This window comes from Penicillium diatomitis (genome assembly GCF_028827545.1).
Source record: "Penicillium diatomitis strain IBT 30728 chromosome Unknown utg000002l_segment0_segment0, whole genome shotgun sequence".
NCBI lineage: Eukaryota > Fungi > Ascomycota > Eurotiomycetes > Eurotiales > Aspergillaceae > Penicillium > Penicillium diatomitis.
In genome coordinates, this window is record NW_026623174.1 from 825329 (window position 1) to 840361 (window position 15033).

The 15033-nt window shown below is 48.7% G+C and overlaps 10 protein-coding genes across 10 annotated transcripts; 7 read left to right on the forward strand and 3 right to left on the reverse strand.

The window, feature by feature from the left end:
- Positions 1 to 176: 176 nt before the first annotated feature.
- Positions 177 to 1099, forward strand: N7539_001440 (uncharacterized protein; the record flags this gene model as incomplete). The annotated part of the gene is made up of 2 exons (XM_056931043.1): positions 177 to 410; positions 431 to 1099. The coding sequence occupies 2 exons, from the start codon at positions 177 to 179 to the stop codon at positions 1097 to 1099; spliced, it is 903 nt and encodes a 300-aa protein (XP_056793074.1).
- A 5-nt stretch (positions 1100 to 1104) lies between these two features.
- N7539_001441 (uncharacterized protein) lies at positions 1105 to 1709 on the forward strand (the record flags this gene model as incomplete). Its single annotated transcript, XM_056931044.1, has 2 exons — positions 1105 to 1210; positions 1267 to 1709. 2 exons carry the CDS (start codon positions 1105 to 1107, stop codon positions 1707 to 1709), a joined length of 549 nt encoding a protein of 182 aa, XP_056793075.1.
- Positions 1710 to 2308: 599 nt separating this feature from the next.
- N7539_001442 (esterase/lipase family protein) lies at positions 2309 to 3552 on the forward strand (the record flags this gene model as incomplete). The annotated part of the gene is made up of 4 exons (XM_056931045.1): positions 2309 to 2379; positions 2432 to 2666; positions 2715 to 2783; positions 2848 to 3552. 4 exons carry the CDS (start codon positions 2309 to 2311, stop codon positions 3550 to 3552), a joined length of 1080 nt encoding a protein of 359 aa, XP_056793076.1.
- A 2672-nt stretch (positions 3553 to 6224) lies between these two features.
- N7539_001443 (uncharacterized protein) lies at positions 6225 to 6623 on the forward strand (the record flags this gene model as incomplete). The annotated part of the gene is made up of 1 exon (XM_056931046.1): positions 6225 to 6623. One exon carries the CDS (start codon positions 6225 to 6227, stop codon positions 6621 to 6623), a length of 399 nt encoding a protein of 132 aa, XP_056793077.1.
- A 270-nt stretch (positions 6624 to 6893) lies between these two features.
- On the reverse strand, positions 6894 to 7736 carry N7539_001444 (aminoglycoside phosphotransferase family protein; the record flags this gene model as incomplete). Its single annotated transcript, XM_056931047.1, has 1 exon — positions 6894 to 7736. The coding sequence occupies one exon, from the start codon at positions 7734 to 7736 to the stop codon at positions 6894 to 6896; it is 843 nt and encodes a 280-aa protein (XP_056793078.1).
- Positions 7737 to 8020: 284 nt separating this feature from the next.
- Positions 8021 to 8962, forward strand: N7539_001445 (uncharacterized protein; the record flags this gene model as incomplete). The annotated part of the gene is made up of 1 exon (XM_056931048.1): positions 8021 to 8962. The coding sequence occupies one exon, from the start codon at positions 8021 to 8023 to the stop codon at positions 8960 to 8962; it is 942 nt and encodes a 313-aa protein (XP_056793079.1).
- Positions 8963 to 9131: 169 nt separating this feature from the next.
- Positions 9132 to 9671, reverse strand: N7539_001446 (uncharacterized protein; the record flags this gene model as incomplete). The annotated part of the gene is made up of 1 exon (XM_056931049.1): positions 9132 to 9671. The coding sequence occupies one exon, from the start codon at positions 9669 to 9671 to the stop codon at positions 9132 to 9134; it is 540 nt and encodes a 179-aa protein (XP_056793080.1).
- A 350-nt stretch (positions 9672 to 10021) lies between these two features.
- N7539_001447 (uncharacterized protein) lies at positions 10022 to 10629 on the reverse strand (the record flags this gene model as incomplete). The annotated part of the gene is made up of 2 exons (XM_056931050.1): positions 10022 to 10500; positions 10554 to 10629. The coding sequence occupies 2 exons, from the start codon at positions 10627 to 10629 to the stop codon at positions 10022 to 10024; spliced, it is 555 nt and encodes a 184-aa protein (XP_056793081.1).
- A 436-nt stretch (positions 10630 to 11065) lies between these two features.
- Positions 11066 to 11780, forward strand: N7539_001448 (peroxiredoxin-like family protein; the record flags this gene model as incomplete). Its single annotated transcript, XM_056931051.1, has 2 exons — positions 11066 to 11183; positions 11254 to 11780. The coding sequence occupies 2 exons, from the start codon at positions 11066 to 11068 to the stop codon at positions 11778 to 11780; spliced, it is 645 nt and encodes a 214-aa protein (XP_056793082.1).
- A 592-nt stretch (positions 11781 to 12372) lies between these two features.
- On the forward strand, positions 12373 to 14483 carry N7539_001449 (transcription factor; the record flags this gene model as incomplete). The annotated part of the gene is made up of 2 exons (XM_056931052.1): positions 12373 to 12653; positions 12677 to 14483. 2 exons carry the CDS (start codon positions 12373 to 12375, stop codon positions 14481 to 14483), a joined length of 2088 nt encoding a protein of 695 aa, XP_056793083.1.
- Positions 14484 to 15033: the final 550 nt, after the last annotated feature.

Consider the following 15033-nt stretch of genomic DNA (forward strand, 5'->3'; position numbering starts at 1 on the left):
AAAGCCTACCGCGTAAGTGAACATTCGATCTGCAATAAACGCAGCCTCACACAGTCACACTCACAGCCTGCAGAACGATTCTGCTTTGGGATTGCAACACGGTTGCCAGTTACCACCTGAGCTGCCCAAGAAATGGCCATTTGGTATCGATCGCATCAAGGACCTTTGGGAAACAAATGCGGAAGGTCGACTTCTTGCATACCTTTGCAAGGTCGCAGAAGATTACGAACCTGGGAATAATCTCACCCAGTATCTGTTATTTGGACCGAGAGCTTTTCATTTACTGCATCCATCAAATGTGGAGACTGTTTTGTCAACAAATTTCAAAGGTGACTCTCGTCCGCCATTCTCTAGAACAATTAGCAGGCAGAACCGTGCTTACGACTTTTCGAGAGAATGAGCAGACTACGGTTTCGGCGCAAGACCTCAGATTTTTGCACCCTTACTGGGAAATGGCATTTTTACTCAAGAAGGACTAGCATGGAAACATTCTCGAGAACTCCTGCGAAAGCAATTTATTCGTGTTCAGTATCAGAACTTGGACCACTTTCGCGAGCATGTTGACAACCTGATCAATCGCCTACCTTCAAGTGGAGTTGTCGATCTACAGCCTCTATTTTTCGATCTGACCTTAGATACTGCGACAGCTCTACTTTTTGGTCGATCGGTCTATAGTTTGAGGGCAGGTATCGATCAGCACAAAGAAAACAAACTCTTTGCGGAAAGCTTTAACATCGCCCAAGAGGGTCTTGCTAAACGCTTTCGTATAGCACCTTGGCACTTTCTCTATAATCCCCCAGCTTTTCGCAAAGCGTGTGCTAATGTACACCAATTTGTGGAAAGATACATCAAGGACTTGGATTTAGAAAATGCTGAACGACATGAAATGAAACAAAGTGGCTTCATAAAGCAGATAGCCGAAGAGTCGACAAGCGTGAAGGAGCTCCGCGATCAACTCCTGAACGTTTTGCTTGCTGGCCGGGATACAACAGCATGCTGTTTGTCTTGGACGTTGTACGTATTGGGCTCAGAACTCGCTTCCAAACCAGCGCTGACATCGCCTTTCTGGTCATCAGTCGACTCCTTGTTCGTCATGTGAATGTCATGAAACGCTTGCGGCAAGAAATAGCCTCAGTCATGGAGGGTGGTCAGGTACCAACAAGGGACCAAATTAAGAAAATGCCATATCTTGCTTGTGTGATCAAAGAAAGTGGGTCGGAACAATTTGGGACATTCTTACGGAGCAGTCGCTTATATTCTCTACAGGTCTTCGTCTCTATCCTCCTGTTCCGCTGAACAATCGGGAAGCGGTACGAACTACTATTCTACCAATAGGAGGGGGTCCGGAAGGAGACAAACCAATGTTGGTAAGGAAAGGTGAACTCGTCGTGTTTTCGCAGTATGTGAATTCACGAAAAAAAAACATCTTCGGTTCTGATGCATATGACTTTCGACCTGAGCGCTGGGAAAGCGGTGAACTTGAGAGTATTCGCTGGGCTTATTTTCCTTTCAGTGGTGGACCCCGGCAATGTCTGGGCGAGGATTTCGCTCAAATGGAGGTTTCTTACACTATAGTCAGGATACTACAGACATTCTCGCTGATCAAGTTACCTGTGGGTGAGCCGAATGAACCGGTAGGAAGCGAGAGACAGCGGCTGACACTGGTGCTTTTAAGCGCCGAAGGGTGCAAAGTGGAAGTTCGTGTGTAGCTTTAAAAAACCAAAGTCATATCCACAGCCTAACAAGAAGTATCATTCCCTTCATCGCTCAAGCTACCGCTCTAGGCTATGGCTCTATGTACAATGTATCCGTCGCGTAACTAGGGACGGCTTGATGTGCCTGCTGATATGTACCCGCATGCTTCACATTACTCTAGTTCTTCAGGTGCTTCCACCAAAAACATGAATTTGTTGAGCCTTGAACATATTGCTGCCTTGTCTAAAACGAGTGACGTGCAATATTGGAGGTGGACCTAATGATCCGGAGGGCGCATGATGGAACAGGTACACGTACCGCCTGATGACTGCAGCGAATCATGAAGCAATAGACCAACATTTACCGCCCGAGTGCTTCATTCGATGCAGTAAATATCCCTTTCATCACAAGCGCCCGCACTAATGCAGTGTACGTCACTTGTTGGGGGCCAAAACTGTACTTAGACTATGGCCTCGCATCCAATTAAATGGGTGGGGCCTTCCAAAGATAGAAACAACTACGAATATAAATTTTGGCCATCCCAGCACCCAACAATGTCTAACTCTCATCTCAAAACTTAAGCACTCGACAGAGCTTTGTGAATAGTAGGGGTATGGATGTTACTCAACAGAGCTACGGAATACGGGAGCTATACCGTCCCGATAATGAGGAAATCGAAATTGAGTGCGTTTCCTTCTAATTCACTTAACCTGATATTCTATTAACCCCCAAGCAGCATCGTCGCTGTTCATGGACTAAATGGCCATGTGACGGAAACATGGACATCTAAGCCCCAAGGTACATGCTGGTTGAGCAACCCAGCCTACTTGCCGAAGTACATTCCGCGTGCCCGTGTCCTAGCCTGGGGTTATAATGCAAGTATCGCGTCATGGAACGCAAAGACACCCAGCGCCGATAGAGTGCTACAACACGCGCAAACATTAGTTTCTCAACTGGAGTCTGATAGAGATGTAGGTTCCCTCTAGGTCTACTCACCGAGACTTTACTGATGGTAATAGCTTGAAGATGCGACGAAAAGACCCATTATCTTTGTTTGCCATTCTCTCGGAGGCATCATTGTCAAAAGAGTAAGGTCAAATGGACAGGAATACCATGAACACCGAAACAAACCGATGTGCTGACTATGAACAGGCCTTGGCTTACGCAGAGAGCCGACCTAGACTCGCCCATGTCCATTCAATTTACACCTGTACATTTGCTATTCTTTTCTTCGGCACACCACATCACGGATCAAACAAAGCCAACCTGCTTGGTAGCCTTCAAAAAATGGCGTCGCTTACCATTCCAAAGACTGTGGTGGAATTTGAATCGGGGCTAGTCAACGCACTCGAGAAGGAATCTGAGATACTGCAGAATATCACCGACCAGTTTGCTCCTTTGATGCCAAATTTCCGTGTCTTTTTCTTTTGGGAGCAAGAAAAGACCAATCTCAAATACAGGAGAGATTATATTGTGGATGAAACGAGTGCGGCACCTATTCTCGACAACACAGAAAGATGCGGCATAGGTGCGGATCATCAAAGGATGTGCAAGTTCCAAAGCCCCAATGACCAAGGGTACAGAACTGCCGTGGCAGCTCTGCGTCGCTATGCACGAGAAGCACCCTACGTGATTCAGAGAAGGTACCAACGAGCTGCAAACATGTATAGAGATGACAGGTTGGTTGAGGCTGAAGAGCTATTGGGGACGGTTCAAACGGCCGTCCCTGGTCCCCGCCAATCCGCTTTACATTACCTTGATACGGCGAACACTGTTGTCCGGACACAAATCGACGATTCACAGCCTACCTCTCAGCCACGATTAAATCAAAAAAAAACTATTTATTTAGATGTTTGAATACAGTCTTCAGTCTCACCGTACCGCAATGAAGTTATTTACAGTATGCGTTCGAGTTCACTCGCGTACAGTCAAGCAGACCACCCAGGGAAGCCAATCTCTTGCACGCCGCTGGGCATTTCCCATGTTGGTAACACACTAATATGACGATTGCGTAACGTATTTATATGCAGCCAAGGTGCCGTGGTGGTTTGCTTACCAAGACACGTCCAGAATCAGGATGGCTTAGTCATCGCTTGGCTCCGAAAGACCTGCGGTCATCAAGCTGTATGGGGGAGAAGATTGACCCAGTCGAAACGAATGCTCTGAGGCCCTTACACACACAGACTTTGAATACCAATTAATAGCAAAAATGCCCGCTTGGACTAGTGATAATAATTGCACTCAAATTATCAACGAGCATGTGAAAATGCAATATATCAAAACACGCTGCATGCCATGGACAGGATATAGATAACGAATGTGATCTGGGAGTGCCATGAAGTTCATGGCATCCACACTCTTATCTCGATCTAAGTGCAAGTAGCAAGTTGGTATTGCTCATGCGTATTCGTACATTATAGCAGATAGGTGTTTGAGTGTTCTCCATGGCTCCAATTAGCCTGTACACTCGAAAACATAGTGAACACGTCAGAGATATTTGAGTAGCGAGTGATGCAGAGGGACAGGATGTTGGAGTGTTTGCGGTTTTCTCTCAATTATCTTGTATCTTCTCACTTTTGGCGACTGGTTCTGGAGTTGATTATGTTTCGTACCGAGTTGCGGAGTATGATAACAATCGAATAGAAAAGCTTTCCGGATGTATAGATGCAGGCCAGCTTCAATAGCCGCCAGCAGGTTGTGGACCGCGAAAGCACTGCGAGGGATCTTAACCTGTACAGACTTTCCCCTTTCTCTTGAAACAACGGAGAAGTGCTTCCCTTCCTGGGCAAAGAGATAATTGGCAACATCGCGGGCATACTCGTAGCCACGCGCACACAGTGAGCCTTGTCCTGACATTTCGAGAGGAAATATACATTTGGTGCAACGGCTTGAATGCCTTTCGTATGCTGCCATCACATACTTTTCGTCGTCGTGGGGTTCGCGTACAATACGCAAATAGCTTCCGGTCTTCACCATCATGGACTCATGGAACGAAAAAAGTTTACAGAGTCGGTGTCAAGGTATATCAGACAATAGGTCCTGGGAACAAACCGGCAATGCGATCCGGTATTTGAATATCCAGGCGATCGAATGTGAGATGTTTAAGTTGAGAAGACAGCCAGTAGATGTACTTGCATAACAGAACCAAAGACGTATGAACAAAGTGATCAGAAAACTCGAGAAGAAAGGTTGTAGTTTCTTATATGGTAGGCCACACAGAAATAACGGAACCAATTCTAGTCAATTCACGCAATTGCAGGAACATAAACTGGTACATCTTGAAACACGCAATGATATGAATCAATTTTAGAACCGACCTTGGTACCGGTGTGCATCATTCCATCAACGGACATGGTCACCCAAGAATAATTGAACAAGCTAAATCGGGCGGGCGCTTACGAGTTCACAATACGTTTTGCATTCCTGAGAATTAAGTCCCATTTTAATGTTGAAATTGCAAACCCTCGTAGAAGATCGGATACTCTGCTCAAATCTTATGGTGGTGTGCTGTAGGATGTGCCTGTACTTTTCCATGTATACTTCGCCGTCATGCAAAGGTACTCAAGCAGACGTGGAGGAGACACGGATGGCGAGAAATTTCTTTATTGAGACAAGCAGGTCTCAAACTATTTTCCTAGATACCGCGCGACTAGCTTTCTATTGTCTTTCTCTTACAAAAAAATTCTCAAGCTAGCATCCTTTTTATACCAGGAATAAACGACGTCCTGATGTACTGCTATTTTCTAAGGCCTGTGTTACTGCAAGGCAAAATATCACCATACCTCCCATGTGATATAGATCACTAGATACCCCTCCTAGTCATTGGAATTTGGAAAGAACCATTAGTACCCTACAGTGGCGAGGAGATGACGCCATCGTACAGAAAGTTTGTTAATGAATATTTTCGGGCTAATGCTTATTGAGCTATGTCATATTGGCCGCTACAGTAAAGCTGAAACCTGTGTTGTTTTAGATAATTTCCAGAGGAACAGGGCGCTAAATTACAGATACCTACAGTAGCACCTCAAAGGTCTGAGACTACCCTAATTTACAGGATAGGTGGAAATACAGCTAAGCGCCCGGACATTTTCTTCCCTTAAAATTAGAGTCTCCATGGAACCACTGGCTCTCACCCTCCCGAGTCAACTACGTAGGAATTTGTTTTGAAGTTCCCAGGTAAGTAGACTCTAAGCACTAACTTAAAACGCAAAAGAGCTTCAGAAAAGCGAAACGGGAGTGAGCAGGTAAGATCGGGTTTGAGGTTTTGGCGCTTATTTGCCAGCAAATGTGATCCAATGCACTTCCATCTATCATCCTTGATGACCTCAAATAGCCTCCAGAGATGGCGATACGCTTTCCAGACCTACAACGTTGCGGGAAGCAAAGGTGAAATGAAGGTCCTGAAGCGCGGTACAGAGCATATAAAAGGCGGGAAAAGTAGTCAATAGAAGAGACTCTGCAGCTTCATTCATTCTCTCCTCACTTTACAAATCTACTTATTAGTATTTCAGTTATTTCAGAGCCTAATCATGTCCTTCAATGTCTATACAGCCGAATACGCTGGCGTGCCAAACCATGAAGCCATTTATATCGAAACCAACCCTGCCGCCCAGAGAACCTCGGAAGGAGGACGCCTCTATCACGTGACTGGAAATCTACTTCAAGGCATGAAATACGATCCCAGAGGCTCAATGGACCCAGAATTCTCCGCTTCGCATGTACCGGGAACCAAAAGAAAGATTGGGACCATCGCAAGGGAAGACTTGGCCAGATTCGACACAGAGTGCTGCCAAGCAGTTCCCGCGCCGCGCGCTCAATTGACTCTTGGTGGCAAGCAACTGTATCCTGGCACGCAGCTCTATCGCTGCGGAGACTGGCTCCGCGATGTCCAGAAGCTAGCATTCGAAAAGGGTATTTTCAAACGTTGATTAGCGTAAGTCCAGTGCAAGAAATGTTTGCCAAGCCGTTATCTAACATGGAATAAGAGATGAAGCGAAAGGGCGTTGGAGGACTCTCCAGCTTAGCGATACCCTACAACTGCTTACGGGGGATTCAAGTTCTCAGCTCCGCTGACGTAGGAGAATTGGAACGAAAATCATAGGTATCGGGTGACGATCAGTCCCCTGGTACCTTACAATATTTATATAGCAAATTGAGCACAATCATGATTTGAATCCGGAAGAAGGGGTGACCAATTCCTAGTAAAACACTGAGGAGTAAACAACTTGCATCATCAAATATTCCAAAGGATACTGGTCGAAAATATCCGGGATGAGCTCTAACCAATCATGCTTTAACTGGCAATAAAGCGTCGAATTGCAGAAATCCCAAAATTCTGGGTACCAGCCCGAAAGATTCCAATCAATCAATGTGATTTTAAAGTCTGCACTTCCATCCTCTTGGTGTCCATTACGTTCAACCATTATGTTCTTTGGTTGAAGATCTCCATGCGTAAACACAATCTTGTGGTCTTTGAGGGTCCGATCAACCATTCCTCGCAAAAGACGAATGTAGTGGGGCGACTCCTTCTGGCCAAGCCTCGTCAAGATACCCTGATTCATTTGCTCTTGATCCTCGAATGGCCCCGAAATTGTTGGATTGTCATCTGGTGAGGAGAGAACACCATCGTAATAAGGCTGGTATCCCAAGTTTCCAAAATACCCTTGAGCTGGGATCTGCCGTAGTTCATCAACTGCGCATTTAATCCGTGCGCTAATTGCCTTCTTTTCGATTGTCGTGAGCGACGGTAGTAATTTCTCAAGGTCCGTGCCTGGGATATAATCCATAATGATGTATCTCTTTTGAGTTTCCGGATCGACAAAGTTATCATGAACCTTCGGTACCGGAACGTTGCTGTTGTGTGCAACGAATATCATGTTCTCTGCCTCCAGTGGTGGAATAGAATAGCCAATCTTGACTGCGAAGCGTTCCCGAACTCGAACAACCTTGACAGCATTTGTCCGAACACTCAGCACATCAGGTGACGCTTCGATCTCTGCAACCGTCGGTAAGTCGTTTCTTTCGTGCCCAGCCATGGCCATGCCGTCAAGCAAGAGGTAGAAGTCTAACGCTGATAGACAGGAGAATGGGTTGTTAGTGTGAAGGAAAGGGGCACTGAACGCAACCCCACTGAAGGCGGTGTAGGTTGTGCCGCCAAGAGCTTTAGTAGTCACATGACAACAGCACCTCCTGATAAACAAAACTTCACAAGCACCAAACACACCAAATATGATGCGGCAAGGAATCGCTTTCCTCACAGTTGCAAACAAGAAGCAGGGCTTGCCTGATCCTCTCATACACTGTCACGGAATTTTTACTGGCCCATATGTCGGCGATCACTTCGTTCTTGCGACCGGATTTCACATGGCCTCGACCGATGGGATCATCCATTTGCAAGTCAACTCCTAAGGTGCCATCTTCACCTGGAAAGCTGCGACTAAGAGCATGGGGCATAGTACATGAAGCTCTATACTACATATCCGAATGGTATTGTGCCTGTTTTGGCATACAATTTGATGCCAACATCATACAATTGCCCTTTGGACTTGTCTTGAAGTGGACAGATCGAACAAGTTTGGAGGAGGCTGCCGCAATGCACATGGCGCGGGCTGCCGGGATGCCGATCCCAAAGGTCCTTTGTTGTGGAGAACACCCGAATGCGCCGTACAATCGCAATTTCTCAATACTGATGACACGACTGCCGGGCTCCCCCCTCGAGAACTCTGCTGACACTTTACTCGTCGAATCTGAGGATCCATGGCTCTTCGAGCTGAGAGAATGCGTCATTGCCATGCGCAGATGGACTTCGCCCCACTCTGCGGAGATATGCTCAGCCATTGGCACTTCAATACGAAGCCCGCGTGTACCCGGTCACATCATGGGACCATTTGCCGACGAAAATGAATTCAACGATTATCTCTTGAGTACAGCTTCGGGGCACGGCTTTGATACGACCGCAGAATACATCAAGGCTTTGGAACAAGCCAATGAAATCCGCAACTACCCTCACCGAATTACTTTCACCCATGGCGACCTCAAAGCTCACAACATCCTTGTTGGGGATGACGGGCATCTTTCGGGTTTTCTCGACTGGGAATCGGCCGGGTGGTATCCTGAGTACTGGGATTTTACTACCGCGATGAGATACGGAACCAATAGTTGGTGGTTTCAAGTGGCCTCGTGGATCGGAGGTGATCAGTACAGGCGGGAGTTGAAGTGTGATATTGCGTTGAACTCTTTGACCGTCGATTCATACATAGCTTTCTGATAGTTTCATGATAAGTCCGAAAACTTGGTCTCAACTTTAAAGCATTAATTCACTTCCCACGCTTAAATTATCTGATGTACATACATGGAGGACAGATAACAGGAGAAAGGGACGAGATTGGCCACACCTGAAATTGAGATCGGTGGTCCAGCAGGTGCTGCGGCTGTCTTTAAAGACAAAGACTGGATCTCACAACAGGCCGCGGTTGTTGATTGATAGCAGCACCCGGACTATACTGATTTCCCAGCGTCATGCATTCTCTTTCCAGTCCACCAATATCGCTGCACCGGACGATTCCGTACTGCATGAGCCTCCGAAAGATCGTTAGGACCCATACTCGGCAAGTTACTCCAGGTATCGTGTTAACATCGCCATCGTGGGATCGCATAGTTTGATCGAGTGTGTTGCGTGCTGCCTCCGGGATGGTTCCGACTTGAATGAGGACACATAGGAAATTCGACTTGAAGACGCCCCCAGTGGGACCGTGATCAGGCATCCAGCCACCTCCGATATTTCTCATGTGGTATTTGACACCACCTTGGGAGTTCGTATGGAAGTAGTAGCCCCAGTGAAAATCATTCGGACGGGGTGGATCAGATCGGATCCAGAGAACAATGAACAGTGCGTTAAGAGGAAGTGCAGCTAAAGCATCTTCCTGCTGCTTCTTGATCAAGGCCGCTCGTTCCCTAGCAGTTTTTGGTGCGGACATTTTCTGACATAAAAGGAGTTTCCAGCAAGCTGGGTATCTTAACGAAAGTATAGTTGTAGTAGACAATAGTGCGAAGGGATAATGATCAAGATAAAAGAGAGAAAGAGACCTGGAAGGAACCAAGTAGTCTTTCCTTTACAGTACGTTGCGAAACCGGTGCAACCGCCTCCACTCTTCTGGTGTTTCTCCAGGCCCACCACCAAGTGACACTATAACACATTAGGAATAGCCCCGGAATATCAATATTCCTTTACCAGTCTTGATACCATTATTTACTTTCATTAAATACGGTCGTCTCTTCCGAATGGACTTGAACGCCCTCAATCGTAACAGCAGCAGCCTTTCCTCGCTCAGCTGAACAGCTTCTGCGTCACGACACTCCAAAATGACTGCAAGGTGTATTTCTTGTGCACAAGTGGCTGTCCATTCAACCGCGCCAGCACATTCTCCCAGACCTGATTTAAATCCGGGCGGTCCTTAGCGCCACCAAGATTCATCACCCCAGGCACAATAGCCCAATCGAACAGCACTGTCCCGTCGTTTCTCAATACTAGAATGGCCGGTTGTGCCATGCCATGTTCGTATCCTGACTTCGACGAGATGGCAACATTGAAATTTATCCGTTGTTTTAGATCCGCTGCGATCTTGTTCTTAGTGTCGACGATTATGTCACCACTGTAGCCCGTAGCGTTGATCGTGTCTGCAAGGCGCTGCTCGGGCTCAGCAGTAACAGCAATGGCTTTACCCCCGGCCGCAGTGATGTGAGGGAGAATTGATTGCAGGGTTCTCAAATAAGACATGCAGAAAGGACACCAGTGCCCGCGGTAATCTGGGAAATAATTTTAGTTTGAGTCCCTACTGGGGAGGACCACCAAGACGTACAGACGACGAAGACGAAGTTATGTTCCTTAACATACCCCTCATATCGTGAAACAGGGTCTGACATGTCATGTGGCATTGTCGAATGTTTGGGTAGGAGGTGTAATCAAGTGCAGGCGAGCGTTATCTTAGTGCAAATTCCGTGCTTGCTCATCTAATAGCATGCGTCAAGAGGCTATTTATACGAGTTGGCATTGCACAATTCCCGTATATGACGACGACAAAGTTCCGTGCTGTCCTCGGATGAATTCGGTCGAATCTGTCATCGATCGAAGCCCTTGTCGCACCCCATTGCTGTAGAGAATAACAATGCATCAATAATTCAAATCCAGTCGGACGAAATCGCACGAAATCGCACGAAATCGAACGAAATCGAACGAACTGTATATAAATCCACTGGTCAAGTAAATATAAAAAGGTAGCGTATTCGCACTTGGGCCCACCCATTAAGAAGCCTAAGTTTCCATACTTGACGCTTCGCTTATCACTCGAGTAGACTCTTGAGCTCAGCTCAAATGAGTCTCAATACCGAACTAGCGGGCGTGCGCGACAACTTCTACGCCAATGCGCCAAAGTCTATCGTTGATCCCATCAGGGAATCAGTCTCAAGTATCAAGGCCTCTTATGATCCAGGTTAGTATCATTTCCCCTTTTTGATCTACGTATTCGTGTAGGATAAGTTTTGACGCAACCACGGACCCAGGGACCGCCATTCAAGTTGGTGCTGCCCTGCCGGAATTCATCTTGACGGACGCACTTGGCAATACTGTCTCCAGCAAGACTGTCCTCGCCAATGGCCCTATCCTCATCACCTTCTACCGTGGCGAGTGGTGTCCCTTTTGCAACCTGCACCTCGCATCTCTCCAGAAGCACCTAGCTGAGTTCGAAGCTAAGGGCGTCACCCTCGTGGCCATTACGCCCGAGCTACCCACCAAGACACTGTCCATGACAGAGAAGCAAGGTTTGAAATTTACTGTGCTTTCTGATACGAGCAACAAGTATGCACGGAAATTAGGTATTGTGTGGAAGATGCCCGAGACCTTGAGACCGGTCTTTAAGACTGCGGGGCACGATCTCATTGAGGGCAATGGCGATGATTCCTTCGAGTTGCCCATACCAGCGTCATTGTTGGTGGATGGAAAAGGTGTTGTGCGAAAGACTTTTGTTGATCCGGATTATACCAAAAGACTTGAGCCCGAGACTGCGCTGGAGTGGATAAATACTGTATAGGTCAAGGTAGCTGTGTTATACCATGAAGCAGGTGTATACTATGCTATTAATGGGTCGAAATTATTCATTTGTATCGCCGGGTGAAGGGAACTTTTGATTGAGAGCTGCTCAGGTGTCAACTTAAAAAAGATTTCTCGTAATCTGCAGCCTGTGGACGAAGTGGACATCTATGAATGATACTGCGGATGTGATAAACTTCTATTCTTTCGGCCCCGGAAAATAGGGACTTTGAGTATTCCATTCAAGTAGAGAGACAGACCGCAACACTGCTATGTTAATTGTAATGTCGCCGTTGAATTTGGGACTTAGATACCGATGCCCCCCCGAATTCGGCCGACTCGCCCGAACTCGAGCGAATCCAAAACGGATCGCTCCTTCCTGCCACATACGCAGCTGCGTCGAGGTCTCGCACAATCACAAGCCCACGAACGCATGCAGAATATCCAGGTCGTTACTCTCTCCCTGTTCTACCTTTAAGCGACCGCGGTAGCGTACCTGGTTCGATACCCACGTAATAAAGGCGCGGGGCTTGCATCAAGGAAGATATACACAGGGGGACCACGCTCCCTATCCCTTATCTACGCACATTACTATGACGCCCGGAAAGCGCATGCGGCTCGGCACCAAAAGCTGTATAGAGTGCCGCCGAAGGAAAGTCCGCTGCATCCTCCGGACAGACGAAAGCGCCTGCGAGGCATGTCTGGCCCATGAGATCGACTGCATCGCTCAGCAGACCGGAGGCCGTGAAGTGCCCAGCGACGGGGTTGACGCTCTGAAGCGGCGCTTACGGGACCTCGAGGCCATTGTCCACAAGCTTCCTCCGAATGCGACGGTGCCCCCCGCTCCGACTTTGCTGGAGACGATGCGCCTGTTGTGCGTGGACGAGATCCTTACAGCGGCCTATCCTCCACCACGACGCTCGCGCACTCACAGGCGACCGCACTATCTGCCGTGGGCGGGAGGCCAGTGCCGGCAGCAACGCGCGGTGGAGTCGAGCCGTCAAAGTATCCGGCCGTCGACAACTCGCCGTTGATGCTTCTATTCAAGGGCGCCTCACTACTGGACAAGGACAACGAGCCAGCGTCTACGACACCACCGCCGTTGGACATCTTAACTGCGTCTAGCATGGTTCAATGCCTACATAGTCTCGTCTCGCTGCTCCCGTCGACGCAGGATCTTGACCGTATTCTGGAAGCCACAGAGAAGTACTGGCCGATATGGCCGCCATACCACTACGGAGAGCCCTTGGCAACCGACGTTTTGGGACCCGGAAATAGGCAGCTGGCGCGACAGATCCTTGTCACAGTAGTCACCAGCTCCACAGAGCCAGGTCTGATAGCAAGATCGGCTCTGTGGGTAGCGCTTTGCGTGCAGCAGACGCCTAGAAGCGTCTTGTCCACTATGAGCCTTGCCTATGCTCAGGACGATCTCGTCGACATGTACATAAAAATAGCAAAGTCACTGCTGCAGCTGGACGCGGAGTGCGGTGGGACCATCGATGGCGTCGAGGGCATGAACATGCTGTACAAGTTGTACATCAATATGGGGCGGCCGCAAAAAGCGTGGTACTGGTGTCGCCAAGCCATCACCACGGCCGTGAGCTGCAGCCTCCCCGGCAAGGCGGAGACGCTGAACATGCGCGCCGCGCATGCGTGGTCCACGTCATGGCACTCGGAACGGCTCTTGGCCCTGATGCTAGGGCTGCCGACGTCCGTCTCGGCAAACCACCCGGGAACGTCGTCCGACTCGCCTTCCGCCCCGTTGATGAGCTGCATCATGTGGTCGTTGGCAGTCATCTGCGGGAAGGCTATCGACCGCGACCAGGCGCACTACTCTGCAGTTAGCTATGCGACAACCGTCCAGATCGACCAGGACATGGAAGAGGTATACCGCCTCTTCCCAGATGAACAGTGGCTCCCTCTGGCACCGGACATGTCGCTCTCCGACTGCTGGAACCAGCAAGCCAGCAAGCTCATCTTCTTCACGATCCTTAAGCTCGTGCACCTGCCGTACATGCTCAAGTCGGCGGACGAATCCAAGTTCTTCCATAGCTGGGACCGTGCCATGGAGGCGGCGCGCGGCGCGACGAGAGCATACACCGATTTTAGGACGTGGCCGGGCGCCGGTGCAGACCTATGTGAGCTAATGGACTTCCAAGCCTTTAGCGCAGCCATGGTTCTTATCATAGGACACCTAATATCCCCCGCGAGGGCTACACCACTCACCAAAGAGCAGGACTGGGCGCTCGTCGGAGACGTGTCCCTCTGTCTGCGGCGTACTGTCGCCATCATGGACTGTGTCGTCGCCACGCAGGCCGCTCGCATCCTCGATCTGGTCAACGCGGCACGGCACGGCGCCTACGTTGCCGACGACGACTACGCCGTAGCCATCCCCTACTTTGGGAGAATCCGCATCAATAAGAACACAATCTCGGCAGACAACCTGAACAGCGGCGACAACAGCTGCACCAGCTCTTGTCTTAGCCTTAGTCCTGCACTTCCTATCGACTCGGTAGCTACACTCACGGACACGCACTTTAACACCGTCGAGTTTAGCACCAACATCTTCACGCACGAATATCCCTTCAAACTCGACTTTGAGACGGAGCTCCGCTCCGACTGGGCGGACCCAGCACTGCTGTACCCGGAAACCGACTGGTCCCAAACATTTAGATGCGGTCCCTTCTACCCGTTGGACAGCTAGCCTAGGTTCGAGGAAGATGTTGGACATCGCTAACAAAGCTAACTAAGCCGGCCGTATTGGCATATCGCCGAGTGGTTGAAATGGCAGAAAGCAAAACACGACAAAAAAGGGCCAGAACGGTCGTCGCACACTGACCGTCATAGGGTGAAGATAACACCCGCACACAGGAGACCACGAAGTGGCCAGTTATATGCTTTAGGTGCGAAGAGATATCGATGCGGAATACATACCTGGTGATATCGGTGTACGTGGGGGGAAGGATAAGGAGGCTTTGCTTATGTATTTCGTGCTTTTTCCATCCACTCTTCTCCAGTCTGCTAACCCATTCGGTGATTTGACGCTACCAATCATTCTTATATTGGACGAGATTCTCGAGACGGTGCTCTTGTTGCAACCAGCGGCCTGTGCCATCTCAGTTATAGATAGTTGGCTACTATGGATCATGTCATAGATAAGCCCATGCTTTGAAGGAGTATGGAGCCATCGTTGGTTGGACCACTAGTGATTGATTATGAAATAGTGCCTCCCGAGGAAACTTGCTTCGGGAGGA